At 43.6% G+C, this 18,005-nt stretch overlaps 1 protein-coding gene across 7 annotated transcripts in view; it reads right to left on the reverse strand.

Moving 5' to 3' along the window:
* LOC115192502 (ELAV-like protein 4) overlaps positions 1–18,005 on the reverse strand; it is a 92,694-nt gene that overhangs the window by 33,772 nt on the left and 40,917 nt on the right. For all 7 annotated transcript variants that reach the window (XM_029751093.1, XM_029751092.1, XM_029751091.1 and 4 more), the window contains 2 exons: positions 8,156–8,259; positions 2,831–2,984 (listed from right to left, as the gene is read on the reverse strand). In XM_029751093.1, coding sequence (XP_029606953.1) covers positions 2,831–2,984; positions 8,156–8,259 — 258 coding nt within the window. The remainder of the gene's footprint in view (positions 1–2,830; positions 2,985–8,155; positions 8,260–18,005) is intronic.

Raw genomic sequence — 18,005 nt, forward strand, 5'->3', positions numbered from 1 at the left:
TGTGTGACTAGGGGTAGACAACAACCCTCCGTAACATAAGAGAAACAGGCATTTTTCCACTTAAGAGTTTAACTGGTAAAAGCAAGCTCTCCGGCTCAATTGTATTTGCTCTCATTGATGAGACGTGTATTGACTGACTGCTGTGTGCCTGGGCCCTGCAGAGATGTTCAGAATATTTAACTATTGATCAAAGCCTCTCCATATTATATTTCCTTCACATTGATGTTAGCTTAAACCAGCTGTTCGTATTGAAGATCATGATCTGACAACATTCCCTAAAGGTTAGTGAGAGTGATGCGGTATAAAACTGCTGCTCCACAATATTTCTTCCAATAGAGAGAAGATTGGATATATATATATATATATATATATATATATATCCATTCTGCAGGGATCAATAGAAAGAGAGGGAGAGAAGAGAAAGATACTAATATTGATAAAACACTTTGGTTACATGATTGATGTGTTACGCAATGACTGCCAAGCCTGCATCAGAGAGGTTGAGCCAAAGGGCTCGTGTGTGATGTTCTGATTGTGTTGGAGAGAAGAATCTTCATGATCAGGACATTGCCACTCATGTGCGCTAAGGCCCTGTAATAACAGAACTCCCCATTCCGGACTTATTGTTAAGTCAATGTGAGTTCAGTCAGAAATACTTGGACTATTTGTAACAGAACATTGTCTTCAATGACTCTATGAACGATGGAAACTGTGACTCAACAAAGTTATTTCTGGACGATACTGAGCAGGAGACTGACTGCAATTTGCATCAGGTTGATTAAGGTCTGTGAAAATGAACTAAATCTCCCCTTCAGTGGGTTTTAGTACATTTGTTTATACCAAACTTATTCGTAGATTGGGCTTTGGAGCTTGTGGCTCACTCTGAACCACAGTCATGGGTGCTTGGCATCTATTTTCAGAATAGACATGTCTGAAACTGAACATATGGAGTGAAATTCTGATTTGGAATATGACAATTTGTTCATGATATTGGATATTTGTGTGTGTAATGATGTTGAAATCACATGATTAACTGTCCTATACTGTACATGTTAATGGTTAACCACTAAAAAGTCAAGCACAAAGGCAAAGCTTTTAAACTTTCTCTTTCTCTCTTCCCCTCTGTCTCTCTCACCCACAGTTACACTTGTGCGAGTAGCAGGAGAGTTTTAATTTGCGGTCCATTCCTCTTTATGGCGGTACTTGTGAATTGGGAAGATGTGCCAGCGCTGAGCTCTCGGGGTCCTCTAAAATCCTCCTTGTTTCTTAATCACCAGCAACTAAAATTTAATTAGTCATTAAAATTCTTCCAGCGGATCCCCCTGCCTCAGGGGAGGCATTTCTGGGCTGGGCCTGCATGTGCTGCTGGGCCAGACACTGTGTGTGAGAGAGAGAGAGGGGGAAAGAGAGAGGAGAATAGAGTAAAGGAGAGATAGAGGAGGCAGAAGCTTTGCCTGTCTCTCTGTGGAGTGGTTCTGGCACTGTGAGACATGTAAGGTTATGATCCTGCCTACTGTTCCCTTCAAGAGTGTGGTTGGGAAACAATGGACAAGCAGAAGAGACTATTGGCAGATCAGCAGGATGAGAACTGGGCTTGTGAAGAACCTGCTTGGGAAACTGTTCTGCTTCTTAAGACTGAAACTGTGCGCAAGCATGGTAATAACATGAATTATTGAGATGCAGAATGTGTCAGACATTCTATTCCATGACAATTTAGGCTATGCCGAGGTTGATTTATTTATGACGGTGGTTTGTGACTAGATAAAAAAAAAAAAACTGGAGTCTAATTAGAATTATAATTAGATCGCTTTTATTAATCAAAATCACTGAGTTTAAGCTAGAGACTTCTGGGTTTTTGCATGTGCTGTGTCTCAATCAGCTGCATCCGCCAGTGTCGGCCATTATGCTCTGCGGTGGAAGGCACCTGAACTACAACAGTGTTTATGAGACCAGGAGACATCCCGGAAACGGTTTGAGCCAGAAACGATTTGGACCCAGTTCTGAAAGCTGAGATTCTCCCAAACATGAAAGTGTCATCCGTTTTGCTCTACGAAGGCTAACTGCATTATGGCCAATGTTCCATCAAATATTTTCTTTACATATATTGTTTTAGCCCTACAGGGGTCCTAAAATTCCCTAATCAAATAGCTAAATAGTCCATCTTAAGACAATCTTATTGAAACAATTCTATATGTTAGCTTATTCCATATATCGCCATCTAGAGGATTAGACTCTATGGGGTAGGAGAATATCAAGCTGGCTAGCTAGTACTGTTGTTTTATGAACAGATGTGTTTTTCACAGCCTTGACTTAGCGTGTTGTTGTTTGTGATCCCAGAGGGCTGTGTGGAACAGGTCTTGTGGAAGCATACAGTAGTTGCAAATAAACCGGCATGCTCTCAACTTGATCCTGCTCTGCTATGCTATGCCCCAGTACCAGGGCTGATTTATTCTGCTTAGGCAAATGAGTGTGGCTTACAATGTGCTGCACTCATTCTGCTTCATCAGTACACATTACACATAACACTGGAGCCTGCCGCAGGCAGACAAAACCTCTGAAATGGATCTAAGAGCTGTGCAATGGAAGTCATGCTGCATGATTCTGCATCATGACAATGGTTTAATCTAGTTATGTGCCTGCGCTCGGGTTGTGAGTAGAGTGTATTAACTCAGATGAACATACGTTTGTGTTTTTATGTATGTGTGTGCGCGCATTTTTGTGTGTTTAGACCAATGCATGTGTGCTGTGCTGGCTAGGGAGTCGGTTTCTGTGGGTGGGTGCGTGCGTATGTGCATGTGTGTATATAAATGAAAAGGCGACCCATGGATACCTGTGACCTGGTCCACCAGGATGCGGGAGGTGATGATGCGTCCATACTGGGAGAAGAGCTGCTCCAGGTCCTTCTGAGTCAGGGTCTTGGGCAGACCACTCACATACAGGTTAGCGTCTCGAATGGAGGCTGAGCTGGGTCGTGCATATGACACCTGAGGAGAAAGGGAGAATGGGGTAGAGATGGGTATTAGATATAAGAGATGATGGACATGAGGAGAAAGGGAGAATGGGGTAGAGATGGATATTAGATATAAGAGATGATGGACATGAGGAGAAAGGGGGAATGGGGTAGAGATGGGTATTAGATATAAGAGATGATGGACATGAGGAGAAAGGGAGAATGGGGTAGAGATGGGTATTAGATATAAGAGATGATGGACATGAGGAGAAAGGGGGAATGGGGTAGAGATGGATATTAGATATAAGAGATGATGGACATGAGGAGAAAGGGGGAATGGGGTAGAGATGGATATTAGATATAAGAGATGATGGACATGAGGAGAAAGGGGGAATGGGGTAGAGATGGATATTAGATATAAGAGATGATGGACATGAGGAGAAAGGGGGAATGGGGTAGAGATGGGTATTAGATATAAGAGATGATGGACATGAGGAGAAAGGGGGAATGGGGTAGAGATGGGTATTAGATATAAGAGATGATGGACATGAGGAGAAAGGGGGAATGGGGTAGAGATGGATATTAGATATAAGAGATGATGGACATGAGGAGAAAGGGGGAATGGGGTAGAGATGGATATTAGATATAAGAGATGATGGACATGAGGAGAAAGGGGGAATGGGGTAGAGATGGATATTAGATATAAGAGATGATGGACATGAGGAGAAAGGGGGAATGGGGTAGAGATGGGTATTAGATATAAGAGATGATGGACATGATGAGAAAGGGGGAATGGGGTAGAGATGGATATTAGATATAAGAGATGATGGACATGAGGAGAAAGGGGGAATGGGGTAGAGATGGATATTAGATATAAGAGATGATGGACATGAGGAGAAAGGGGGAATGGGGTAGAGATGGATATTAGATATAAGAGATGATGGACATGAGGAGAAAGGGGGAATGGGGTAGAGATGGATATTAGATATAAGAGATGATGGACATGAGGAGAAAGGGGGAATGGGGTAGAGATGGATATTAGATATAAGAGATGATGGACATGAGGAGAAAGGGGGAATGGGGTAGAGATGGATATTAGATATAAGAGATGATGGACATGAGGAGAAAGGGGGAATGGGGTAGAGATGGGTATTAGATATAAGAGATGATGGACATGAGGAGAAAGGGGGAATGGGGTAGAGATGGATATTAGATATAAGAGATGATGGACATGATGAGAAAGGGGGAATGGGGTAGAGATGGATATTAGATATAAGAGATGATGGACATGAGGAGAAAGGGGGAATGGGGTAGAGATGGATATTAGATATAAGAGATGATGGACATGAGGAGAAAGGGGGAATGGGGTAGAGATGGGTATTAGATATAAGAGATGATGGACATGAGTGTAGCATAGCTTTAGGTTTACTTCTATGAGAACATTTGAGCCTACAGCATTGGATTGTATTTTGTCCATGGCATTGGCAGAGATGTCTATGTAACTTGTTTTTAATGATTTGAATCACAGGGCTTCACCTGACTGAGCTTGTTTGAATTAGCACATTAGTTTTCATCTAAAATCCATTTACACATTAGCCTTGCAGACCCCACGCAGGAGAGGTGTGAGGAAAGGTAGGTAGGCGCCAATTTATCTTCTGTTTCATTTGTCGTTTTACATTTTATTTGTGTACTGTAGCGAAAGGCTCACACATGAACCCTCACCCCCCATCAGCCCTCCTCCCTATCATTAATATGGAAGTATTGGACATAAATATATCTGTCGCTATCTTGTTAATGCTGACATAAAAACAAATGCACTCACGCATACATTAGGTGTGTGTGTGTGTGTGTGTGTGTGTGTGTGTGTGTGCGTGTGTGTGTGTGTGTGTGTGTGTGTGTGAACGGGAGAGAAAGTGTGTTTACAGCCTGTGCATGAGGGTGTGAGAGAGAGAGTGCGATGAGAGTGAAAGAGTGCGAGAGAGGGAGAGAAAGAGGGCGAGAGACAAAAAGAGGTGGTTTGGCAATCCTAGTTTGGTAAGGGGGGTTTGAATGGGGATGGCTTGTGCTGACTCGAGGTGGGTGCCTTTGACAGATCCCTCCACAGCTTTGCAACACCCTCTCTTCAGTGTGCCACACTTACCAGCACCTTGGACAGCGCCTCTCTCTCACACAGTCACACAGTCCGTCACACTCCCGCTCTTACACAGATGTCGAAGCTTGTCTGTCATCTCTCTGGGTCACAGCACACACTCACCTACCTGTCTCATTCAGAAGCTATAATTTTGTTAACTTTTATTTTCAAAGGCCATATAAGCTGTATATATACACTACATTGGAAGCTAGTATTTTAAGGAGTTATGCAAGACCTTGATGTTTAACTTGTGCCATCTTAGCTCTCTCCTGAAAAAGTCCCTGTGCTTTGTCGAATGCTGTTCTAATTTCTCGATTGCGATCTGGTTTTACTCTTTCAAAATGTTAATCCGATTATCATTGCTGACTGGGGGAGCTTTTCTATCCAGGGTTTTCATTAGGTTTGACATTTAGAGGCATTAGCCATCAAACACTGTTAAAATATGATGGATATGCAAAACATCTCGGCATAATCACAGGATATCCAGTTTAACTCTGAAGGCAAAATAATCGGATCACAGCAGTTCGCTTCCCCTTTGCCCGTCTTTCCTTTCAAACTGTCTTTCCTTCTCCCATTTTTTTCCTTCTTTCCCTTTTGCTTCTAATCTATCCCTTTATTTCCTTCGCTCCCTGTCAGCCAGCCCCAGATCCATCAACACCTTCACTGGCTGTAAGAGTACTTGTGTGTGTGAGAGTGGAGTGTGTGTTGGAGTTTGACGAGCGTGTTTGTGTGTGTGTGTGTTCTTTCCCAGTGTGTAGCCCTGCTCTTCTCACCTCCAGCGGGCTCCTTCCTCTCACACCTCCACAGGGTAGCAGCACCAGAGATGTGCTGAGAAACTCTGAGGTGTCATGGAGGAGGAAACCACATGTTTTAAAAGACAGAAAAAGACTGCAGAAAGACACCACCCGAGTGTGTGAAACTCTGTGACGAACTGAGCTTCTCCTCTTTGTCTTCACCCTACAGTGAGGCAGTACTGTGAGCAAGTGTTACGAGGGTAACAGAAGGGAGAAGTGTGCAGGGACTAGGAAGCGATGGCTTACTGTACACTACCACGAGAGCCTACATGTTAACTACAGTATTATACTACATCAATAACACGTTTCATCAGTTGAAGCCTTGTGTGAAACTGGAAAGTCATATCAAAGACACTGAGCTCTTTAACTGTCTTCTTTAAAGAGGGCTCAAAATGTTTCCTCTGCACATCGGCGTATCAACTGTAGTTCAGTGGCACCACAAGCAGCTCTCTCTTCTCCCCCACCAGAGAGCCTCACACTGGGCTGCAAGACAGAGCTGTCTGCTGCTATTAGGGCGTCTGTCTTCATTTTCATGGCAGCTTAAGATAACCTCTGGTGCAGAAAGAAAGGCCCGTAGCACTGAATGGATATTTCAAGAAGATAATGACCTTGAACACACTTACTAGAAGTTGTAAAATTGGCCTTTTTCTTCAGTGCTACTCAGAAAATGCTTATTGATATAGGTAGCACAGTCAAAATAATGGGTTTCGCAGTGGCAAGAATAAAAAGGCCTGGCCTTACTCTCTCATGCAGAAAGGGACTCTGTTGCTATAACTGAGAGCCAGGGTGAAGTCTAGATGCTGCTCCGTCTGACTGGATAAGATGGACAGAGACAGACAGAGGGAGCTGTACGATGTGGAACGCTGTGTGTGTGAGAGAAAGAGAGCAAGAGGGGGAAGAGCGCTGTGCGTGTGGCGGAAGCGGACGTCACTTACTGGTGTGCTTGCTCTTTGGACTGTGTGACTGCTCCAGTATGATAGACACGGAAGATTGCTCCTGCTTTATTACACAAGCTGTGGGAGGAAAGAGGCTGTGCTAGGGCGGGAGATGGGATGAGAGCGTGAGGGTGCGTGTGCTTATGTTTAGCTCTGAATATGTTATGGTTTTTGACAGTGTCATCAAGAAAATAGGCAGAAGGCTCTTCTCTCTAGCCCAAGGGGACTGGCCATGGCATGCGTGTGATTCCTAAGTTAGCTGGCTTCCTAAAAACATGACTGGTGTATGGGGACTGGGGAGGACTGGGGAGCGTCACTGGTACAGTAGCGTGGGTAGGGAGCCTGGGTGCTAGCTTGGCCCTCTGGTGCCCCATCTCAGCAGAGTTCATTAGTGAGGGAGAGTGGCAGAGGGACGCTACACACAGACCCTGTGACTCATCCTAACTCCTGTCAGCTACGCTCAGTGGGTGAGACCTGCGCTGGAATAACTGTGGGTCATGCTGACTGCGTCACACTGACACGCACACGGATGTGCGCAGGCACATACACACACACACACAGCTCTGGTTGGCTGTCTCCCCATGACCTTGCCTCGCAAAGCACTGTGCTGGATTGAAAACAGGCCGGGCTGTGTTGATCTGGTGTGGCTGCTTCCCTTCACAATGTTGACCTATCATGTTCAAGGCTGTCGAGGGATTGGGGATTCTGTATGGGCTTTTCCCATTCAGCTCGGCAGGGTAATCCGATCTGATTAGATTTAGAAATATGTTACTGAGAGGGTTTGGATTATGGTAGCAGAGCAGATTACAGTATGGCTTAAAGCGAACAGCATAACGGAGCTATATGAGAGAATACAGTTTTTCTGCTCAACAAGTAGAGATAAAGTAGGCCTACTATATAAAATGGATGTTGAGTACACTAATAAAACCATACTACTAATTAAATTATACTCTCTCCATTTACCCTTCATCTTTATTTGACGTCCCGACCAATGTAATATAAATTTGAGTCCTCTATTTAACTTTGGGCAGCATTTAATAAATGTGTTTTCCTTACTCTGTCTGAAAACCTTTCTAATTTCACCTTCACATTTTGACGTTTATAAATTAATTAGCATATCAGTTATACCTCACGGCTTTTAATGCTCCTGACTCTTTGATTCAGCCACTCTTTCATTTATATTCTCTCTCTCTCTCTGCATGTATGCAAATTAGTCTGAATCGCCTCAGTCACTACCCAGAATTCCTACAATCTACATGGGAACTGAAGCAGTGCAGTCCTTATCACATGAACGCTGGGTGAATTGATATTCAGTGTACAGAAGGTGTTTTCCAATCAGACTTACCTTAATAGTTTTGGTTTGAAGTCGGAGTCCGTTTAATGTGTTGATGGCTTTCTCTGCATCCTTTGGGTCGATGTAGTTAACAAACCCATAGCCTAGACTCTGCCCTGTAAAACAAGAAAGAAGAGCATTTTTACAATACAGAATTCTACCCAGTATGTATTAAATTGGTACAGATACAATAGTGTCATTAATACCATATTTTCTTTGACTCAATATTTGCCTGACATCTCTAGATATTTCTTTCAGGCATTGCTTGCTTTCATGAGCCAGTTGACTTTCAACAGATGCCCAGAGCCGTTGTAGCTGTGTGATAGTTACAAAAAAATTGCCACACAAGTGTCTGGCAAGTCCAAGTGGAACATCGCACTTATAGCCATTAAAAGAAACAGACAACAGTAAGTCCACAGTGGATAGACAAAGTGAATCACAAATGTAGAACAGCGCTGCTCTAGCACCAAATAAATAGGCAGGCAGGCTGCAGCTTAGGGACAAAATGGAGCTGTACTCCTCACATGAAACACGATGCTTCTCTCTCACTTTCAGTGGATTACCCTGGATTATCATTTCCCCATTGTTTATTAAAAACCTTGTGTCCTGGAGAGAATCTCATTGGTTCACAGCAATTTTTCCCGCTCATCTCGCTGACACTGATCTGACAGCACCCTTCGGAAAGTTAGGACACTAAAATAGAACTACGCCGTTAACGCCAATACATCTGCGGGCCTGTGGATATGTGTTCAATATCAAAGTGCCTTTTGCAAAGACTTCTCTTCTCATACTCCTCAATGTGGGTTGGCAATAATTAGCCAACACAGCCAACTGCTGAGCGGCTCCCCACTCCCTGCCACCTTCCTCCTCCCCCTTCCACTGCTTCACAAGGAGAATTTAAGGCTCGACAAGCGTAGCTTACAAAGGGTTAGCAGAAATGAAGTGTGCTTCCAAAGCGCACTCATGCAGAGCTGCCTGGATGTGCTGGGTTGTGGTTAATGATACAGTCCCACAGTGTGTGCGTACATATTTTGTGTGTACACATGTACTGTATGTACTGTATGTACACTTTCCCTCCGTTTCTGGTGGAGTCCACAGTCCAGTGTGTCTTTGGGAGTTTGCACCAGTCACTGTGTCTTGGCAAGGCTGGAGGGCAAGGCTGGAGGGGAGATTGGGATGTGTCCGCACCCCCAACTGCCTGGCACCACTCCCCAGGTGAGTGGAGAGATGGGGCGAGGCAGCTGCTTTCAGCACGAGGCAGCTCCAAGAGGGGATTCCACCCACCAGTAAGAGAGCAGACCACAGCAGGCGGCCATGGGCTGGCTGCCTTCCGGAGACAACGCCAACGCACAGACAAACACACTCATACTGTATGCATACTGTACATACAAGTTAAGAACATTTTGAAATTATCGGAGCAAACTATGAGCTGCGGGAAGAGAATACACTGCTCAAAGTTATGCAATGAAGAGAATGTACACACAAGCCTCACACACACACCCTGACAAGGTCAGAAAGCGGCGGTGTTCTGACTGTGGGCCAACATATGCAGGCAAACTCATCTAGGCCTGTTACAACAACGGCTCGCTCCGCACGCACGCAGCCCAGCAGATTCAACCCAGCATGCTGCCTGCCTGAAATAAACACGCAGGTCTAGCACAGCACAGCACGGTACAGAACAGCACAGATCAGCCAAGCACGGCGCAGCATAGCATACAGCATGCCTTAACACAGTTCTACACAACACAGCAAAGCTACTACTCTAAGATCACTAAATAGCAGTACACAACAAGATATTCACAGGTATTTTAGCACAAGCCTTAAATGTTTTATATCTTTATACAAAGGCATATTTTCTGGTTGTTTACTGTGTGAGATATTTAGGAATCTAGATCAATGTGTTACTAGAAAGGCTGAGTGCCATTTTGAAGGATTGTACAAACGCCATTAAGGATATTATAGACAAACAGTTGAAAAAAAATGCATCTCAGGAAGCTGAAAGAACCCATTAAGATAGCATAATAAATACCCTTTAATGGAGGAGTAAACCGAAAATGATCCCTATGCCGTTTAATTAGTCTAATGGACACATTAATGTATATATATTTTAACTGTCAATTAAATCTGCAAACTGAAATGATGCATTGCTCTTATAATGAGTTTTTAATGATGAAAGATCTTCATTTTCCTTGACTTTCCGTTCCTAACCACGGCATTTCCATCCATCCTCAAATCTGGAGGCGTTTGAACAACATGTACAAAGACAATGCTTAACATCCATTAAAGGGATATTTTTCATAAATAAACAGCTTAGTAATGTCAGTGGTGGGATCGTGCCCAGCTCCTTCATTAGGATGAGTCGAGCTGAAAGCACAGGGCTAGTAGTTGTGTGTGACATAGTGGACCCCCCTCTTGGTGATCCAGAGTGGTGCGTTGATTCGTAGCGGGCGAGCGTGGGGGTAATTGAGCTCATTAGTTGTGACATTACCACAGTAGTGCCATAATGCTTCATAACAGCTGTCCCATTATAGCTCAAATCACTACTAACGAGAGAGAGGGCCGGGGTAATTGAGACCACCTCACCAGGTCTTCACCGCTCCCTGTACAGTCAAAAATAAATACAAGAGGGAAATAGGTACAAGTGTACCAAATGTTTTTCCTTGGCAAATCACTGCTATTTCCAGTGAGTGGCTCCTCTTGGTGGTGCTACAGTATGACTAAGCCATTATTTGTTTCATGAAGAGCAGCAGGCTGCCGAATGTGTGAGATGAGAAACTGGGTGTTTTTCCAGCAGGTGTCCTGACTCTCCCCACGTGGTGACTTATAGTGCCCCCCCCCTCCACACACACACACACACACACACACACACACACACACACACACACACACACACACACACACACACACACACACACACACACACACACACACACACACACACACACACACACACACACACACACACACACACACACACACACACACACACACAGAGTTGCCTACTGGGGCCTCCTGTGTCACTGCTTTCATGCACTTATGGTCTTCTTTTGTTTTGTATGACCTTACCCTCTAGATACTAACAGTACATTCCATTCCATTTATTGACATGCATGACTGTCCACAATATAGGATCCAACCTAGCAGCAAACAATATCCTTCTGTGATTGTGCCCTTAATCAAAATAAACATGCATATCCTGTCCTTAATATTTCACAATGGCTAAGACAACATTGTGATGTTCTGTATTAATATGACAGACATTATTATATCCTAACCTGACCTCTTCTTTCTAAGTCCCCGTGGTCTGTCCCTGAGTTCCACTCCCTCCCTGTCAGTGAACATGGCTTCAGTCTGACATATAAGATGCCAAGGGATGAGAGGGGAAAAGTGCACTGTGCACAGGATGACAGTGCTATGAACAGCTGACGATAACATACTTTGATAGCACCAGGTTCCTAAGGTAGAAACAGGCAAATTGGTTTGGTCAGTCTTAAATTTAGCTACATTTAAGATATGGCGGAACAAAGAACCTTTCCGTTTGTCAAAACAGATGTGTATCATTGTGTTGGTTCCTTAACAATTTACCCTCGCTGCAGTAGCAACTTGGGATGGTGCTATTTCTGACGGACCAGCACCTTTCAAAATATTTGTGGGAGAAGTCACCAACTAAAATGCAGATGATAAAATATGCACTTTTACAAACTTATAGAAGTTCCCAGTTCAGTATTATGTTTTTAGATGGGAGGAGAGAGTACAACAACTTTCGTTTGCTAATCTCCTAAGTTAAATGACCTAATGTGCAGAATTATGATATGATTGAATATACATTCACAATTCATACTTTGAATCTACATAAACCACTTACTGGTTGCTGCAGTAAGTGCTTTTAATAAGAAAAGCTGACAGAGGCTCAGTTCATTCTGACTGGCCGTAAATAGCAAAAGTAATTTAATTATAGCAAACGTGGACTCAGGGCTATTAAGCACATTTTGTATGCCACTATTTACCATTGCCTTTTTGGATATGTTTTACTGTTTTTCTCTATTAGCTTATAGCAACAGTACAACACTGTACAATTTACAAATATTAGGTCATAATATATTCAAACCTTTGACTATAATGGCATTCAAATGCTAATACAGCCTTACTGTTGCTTTATGTGCTTACATTAGTATGACTAAAATGCTGACCACATAAACGGTAGCACACATACACTGGCTCCACTCAGATGTCTGTTCTCTGGGGTTGGCAAGGTAGCAGCAACTGTAATATGCAGGAGTCTCCCACCCACCCCGAGTCCCTGCTCCCCATCGGTGGCTGCTGCCTGAGGTGAGTTGGATGGAAGCCTGAAATGTGTGGGATGTCTGGGATGATAGCAGCGTAGCAGGAGAGAATCTGGGACACCCCAGCTCCGTGACGTCAGGCCTGGATATGACAACAGTGACAGCAGCAGCCAGAGCCGGGGGAGTCCTGCATAGAGGGAGGAGACCAGTGATGAGCCAGCCTGGCCCTCAGGCCCTCCAGATCTGAGGCCCACAGGGGACTGGCTGACTGGCCCACTCTCTTTCCCAGGTATGGGCCACTCAAAGAGCACAGAGAGTGGGGGGAGAACGGAGGAGAGAGCAAGGGTGTTATTAGGCCTGGAACGCTAAAACTTCCTGCTGGTGTCTGCACTTATGGGCCTGTCTAGTCTGCAATACCTGGCTTTAGGGAAGATGTCAGATGATAATATAATAATAATTTTACCAGCTCATGCACTTGACACCCACCCCCCTCCCCCAGTTCTGACTCTACTGATAGCTAAGTTATTGAGGGAAAATGTACTTTCTATGCTTGTGATATGTGGTTGTCCAACCTAGCTATCTTAAGATGAATCTACTAACTATAAGTCGCTCTGGATAAGAGCGTCTGCTAAATTACTAAAATGTTAAATGTAAAGCGCCTTTCAAAAAACCCAAGGACAGTGTACAGCAAAGAGTAAAAACAAAAACAAGAATAAAACAATAAAATAATAAAAGCTACTTAGCTTAGCTAGGGCTGAGTAACAGGGACGTTTAGTTGAGGGGAAAGCCAGACTGAAGAGGTGGGATTTGATATTGTTTTTGAAGGTGCAATAGAGTCAGAGTTGCAGGATGCTGGGACGCTAGTGGGAGAGAGTTACAGAACTTGGGGGATGCTAGGGGGAGAGAGTTCCAGAGTTTGTGGGATGCTAGGGGGAGAGAGTGTCACGGCTGTCAGAAGGATCGGACCAAAATGAAGCGTGTTTGTAGTTCCACATCTTTATTTATTCGTGAAATGTAATGCAATACACTAAATACTTGAACTAACTGTGACGCAGAGAGAACACACTACTCAAAATATAATCACCCACAAAAACAGGTGGGACAAACATCAACTTAAATAGGACCTCCAATTAGAGACAACGACGACCAGCTGCCTCTAATTGGAGATCATACCAAACAAAACCAACATAGAAATACAAAACTAGAAACTGAACATAGAAATACAAAACATAGACAAACACCCCCTGTCATGCCCTGACCTACTCTACCATAGAAAATAACCACTTACTATGGTCAGGACGTGACAGAGTTCCAGAGTTTGTGGGATGCTAGGGGGAGAGAGTTCCAGAGTTTGGGGGATGCTAGGGGGAGAGAGTTCCAGGGTTTGGGGGATGCTAGGGGGAGAAAGTTTCAGAGTTTGGAGGATGCTAGGGGGAGAAAGTTTCAGAGTTTGGAGGATGCTAGGGGGAGAGAGTTCCAGAGTTTGGGGGATGCTAGGGGGAGAGGGTTCCAGAGTTTGGAGGATGCTAGGGGGAGAGAGTTCAGTTCCAGGGTTTGGGGGATGCTAGGGGGAGAGAGTTCCAGAGTTTGGGGATGCTAGGGGGAGAGAGTTCCAGAGTTTGGGGGATGCTAGGGGGAGAGAGTTCCAGAGTTTGGGGGATGCTAGGGGGAGAGAGTTCCAGAGTTTGGGGGCAGCACCGCTGAATGCCCGGTCCCCCATGGTGCACAGTTTGTTTTGGGGATGGTGAGTAGTCCAGAGCCAGAGGAATGGAGACAGCGGGAGGGGGTGTGTGTGGAGGAGGTCAGAAAAGTATGAGGGGGTGAGGCCATGGAGGGCCTTGTAGGTGAGCAGTAGGATCTTGTAGGTGATGCGGAATTTGACAGGAAGCCAGTGAAGGTGATGTGTTCTCAGGGTTTGCTGCGTGTGAGGAGCCTTGCACCGGAGGTCTGTAATATCTTATGTTTCACCGAGTCGTGGCTGAACGACGACATGAATAACATACAGCTGGCGGGTTTAAATTTTTTCGGCAGGATAGAACAGCCGCCTCTGGTAAGACAAGGCGTGGTGGTCTATGTATATTTGTAAACAACAGCTGGTGCACGAAATCTAAGGAAGTCTCGAGTATCTCATGATAAGCTGTAGACCACACTATTTACCAAGAGAGTTTTCATCTATATTCTTCATTGCTGTCTATTTACCACCACAAACCGATGCTGGCACTAAGACCGCACTCAATGAGCTGTTTACGGCCATAAGAAAACAGGAAGACGCTCATCCAGAGGCGGCGCTTCTAGTGAACGGGGAAACAGGGAAACTTATATCCGTTTTTACCTAATTTCTACCAGCATGTTAAATGTGCAACCAAAGGGAAAAAAACTCTAGACCACCTTTACTCCACACACAGAGATGTGTACAAAGCTCTCCCTCGCCCTCCATTTGGCAAATCTGACCATAATTCTATCCTCCTGATTCCTGCTTACAAGCAAAAACTAAAGCAGGAAGCACCAGTGACTCGGTCAATAAAAAGGTGGTCAGAAGAAGCAGATGCTAAGCTACGTTTGGCTTGCACAAACTGGAATATGTTCCGTACACCACCTCAGTCACTGGCTTCATCAATCTGTGCATCGATGACGTCGTCCCCACAGGCAAAGCATCAATACAGGACTAAGATTGAATCGTCCTACACCGGCCCCGACGGACAAATTAAATAGCAACAATAAATTGCAGGAAATTAGCTTTAAAACAGCAACCATGCAGCACACATTTGTTGAAAGCGGCTAGGGGGGAATTGGAGTTCCAAGGGACACACTGCTTTCTGTCAGCCAGGTAGGCCCGGAAGCAGCTGAGTGGATATTGATCCAGATAAGTGTTCATTTTGTCAAATGCCAGCTATATTCACGCTTTTCTACTTTTTTTTCTACATTTTCTACTTTTTTCCACCCCTGACTGCATGTGCTGCTATAGAAATATAATTAATTAAGTAGGCGTCCCTATTGAAGTCAATGATGGCATAAGTGGAAGTGTACCCATAAGAGCAATGTTAAAAGTAAGGAGCAGGAAGTAAAAGCAGGAAGTGTACCTAGGGCTGTTATGTTGACCGTATTACCATACTGGCGGTCACAAGTCATGAAGGCAGTCAAATTCCACGTTTCGTCAAGGTAAATAGGCTTCTCCAAGCTCTGATGCTGCTGATGGTCATTAATAGCCTACCAAACTTGTTAACTGCCTGGTACTCAGCACTCTATTGTCCCTCTAAATCACTCTGACCTCAACGCAAATGTAATCTAAAATCTAATGAAACACTTCATGAGAGCCCATTAGCTCATGATGCGCAACATTTCTATAGGCTATGCAATTGTGTGAGAAAACAGAGTGATGGCCTCTATTCAAAAGAGGAGGATCCCATCAGCTTTCTATAGGCTAGGCCTACTATATTTATTTCTCAACTTTCCTAATATTAAGCACATTGCTTCTCTTTACAACATGAGTATAGCATACCTGGCTGGCATGAAAATGAGCCACAGGAAAATCATCCTCCATTCACACATTTATTTTCTTCGGGAGCCCATTTAAGTGCATAGATGACATGTATTTTTTCCAACTGCCCCTATTTGGAGACAGGTGCATGATAATGGTCCATTCTAAATCAAAACAAATTTCACACATATATTATTTAGTATATGTTATGCCAAGATTAAATCAAGAATAGTCTGATGGGTGACAATATTAGCCTATCACTTGTGAATTATATATTATCACTTGTGAATGGTGCCCAGCGTAAGGCAAGAAACAAAGCATACCTTTTTTTGTGACTTTTTCAAATCATAGTCGCACACCTCATGTAGCCTAGCCCATACATGTTGGCCTTTATATTTTTATAAGTTTTGTATCACAACTAAAGCGGCCAAATAACTTCTTAAAATGAAGAACATTAATCCGCTTTACAACGGGTGTAGAGCCTAACTGGCAAACATACGCAGCGCATGAGTTTGAAGTTTGGGGAAGATAATTCTAACCATAAAAACGCACCTTTATATTAAAAGCATTACATGCATAATCACATTTGCGGTCACTTTTGATAATGGTGTTTTCCCGCTAATGGAACATTTGTGCTTATAGCCTACTGCCATGTGACCATTGCTGTGCTTTTAATGTGAAGAAATAGCCTAATAGTTTATCAAAATTTTAAACGCAACGTTCTGATCTGTTTTTTGATGCTAGTGGTTGTATTAATTTGGGATCTATCGCATCCCACAACTGTCCCAGACGATATTTGGAATAGTTATTTTTCGCACATAATAGAATAGGTCAACTTTTGTTCTATGGGGATAGTATATTGACACAGGCTAGTGCTTTTGCTGTTCATTAGGCCTACTCATCTTGCTGACGAAATATCTTCAATATGCGCTCGGAATTGGATAAGGACGTGCAGTTGTGTCCTTGATGTGTCTGTTTTCACTTGTAGCTTGTGAGAAAGACCCGATCACGTGACGGAGAGCCATGTGAGTGAGAGGTGCTTTGGAGCAAGCAGCACGAAGGGAGAGGGGAATTATAGTTATTATATTCAGCCCAAGGGCACAACGGCCACTGGCCGCAAAAGGCATGTTTTTTTAGAGGGCATTACAGCCACACAAAGGGGATGCCGCCTGAAATTTCGAGGAATTATCAAGTGCTTGTCAAATTGTGAATGAGAGACTGATGAAGTGTGTACAGCCTGTGCAAGAAACAAAGCAGAGCTCATGCCTTTCATGCAACTTTCTTCAAATCGTCATTAGAGTTGCATCATGCAGCCTTAGAATGTATAAAAAATGTAAACATATAGCCGACATTTGTATCACAACTAAAGTTACATAAATAACTCTAAATTAAGCATATAGGAGTACCTGTTTCTTTGTTCACTGCTCAACACAGATTAGCTGCATGTGCGCACTCCCTCAAATTGTTTGGAGAAAATAGCTTTTGTTTTATTCAATTGTATTCTTTATACTATAAAATAATGCCACAAAATGCTAAGCAAATCTTGTCTGCTAAATCAACTAACAACTCAGAGTATGCTATTCTGTTCTTCTGAAATAGACTACATTTTCTTCATATCATGTTTCTTTAGACCTGTCTAAAAGAAATAATGGATTTATTGTGAAGGTGTAGGCTATATCACATGGATTTATTCGACTTTTTCAAATGTAGATGCTCCAAAGGTCTGCGTCAGTGGCTTGTAGGCTATGTGTAGAAGCCAGAAGATGCTAAATGTGTTGATGTTAATTACGGTCAATTACCGTGAGACTGGCAGTTATTTGCTCGACAATCACCGGCTGACAGAATTTGGTGACTGCCACAGCCAGTCACAAAATGTACCCATCAATATGTGCTGTGATTTGTTGATTCAACTCTACTGACATTACAAAAAACACATTCCATTGCATTTGCCACATCAGTTAACATAATTTGAATGAACATTATACATTACCATGGAAATGATTAGCGTCACAATACCAGGTACCATTGCGAGTGTACCCATGAGCTTACCAGTCAAATTGCCAGGGTTAGAGGTTCCAAGCCCATTCTATTCATCGTTTGC

The sequence above is a fragment of the Salmo trutta genome, chromosome 4, assembly GCF_901001165.1.
Source record: "Salmo trutta chromosome 4, fSalTru1.1, whole genome shotgun sequence".
Taxonomy (NCBI): Eukaryota; Metazoa; Chordata; class Actinopteri; order Salmoniformes; family Salmonidae; genus Salmo; species Salmo trutta.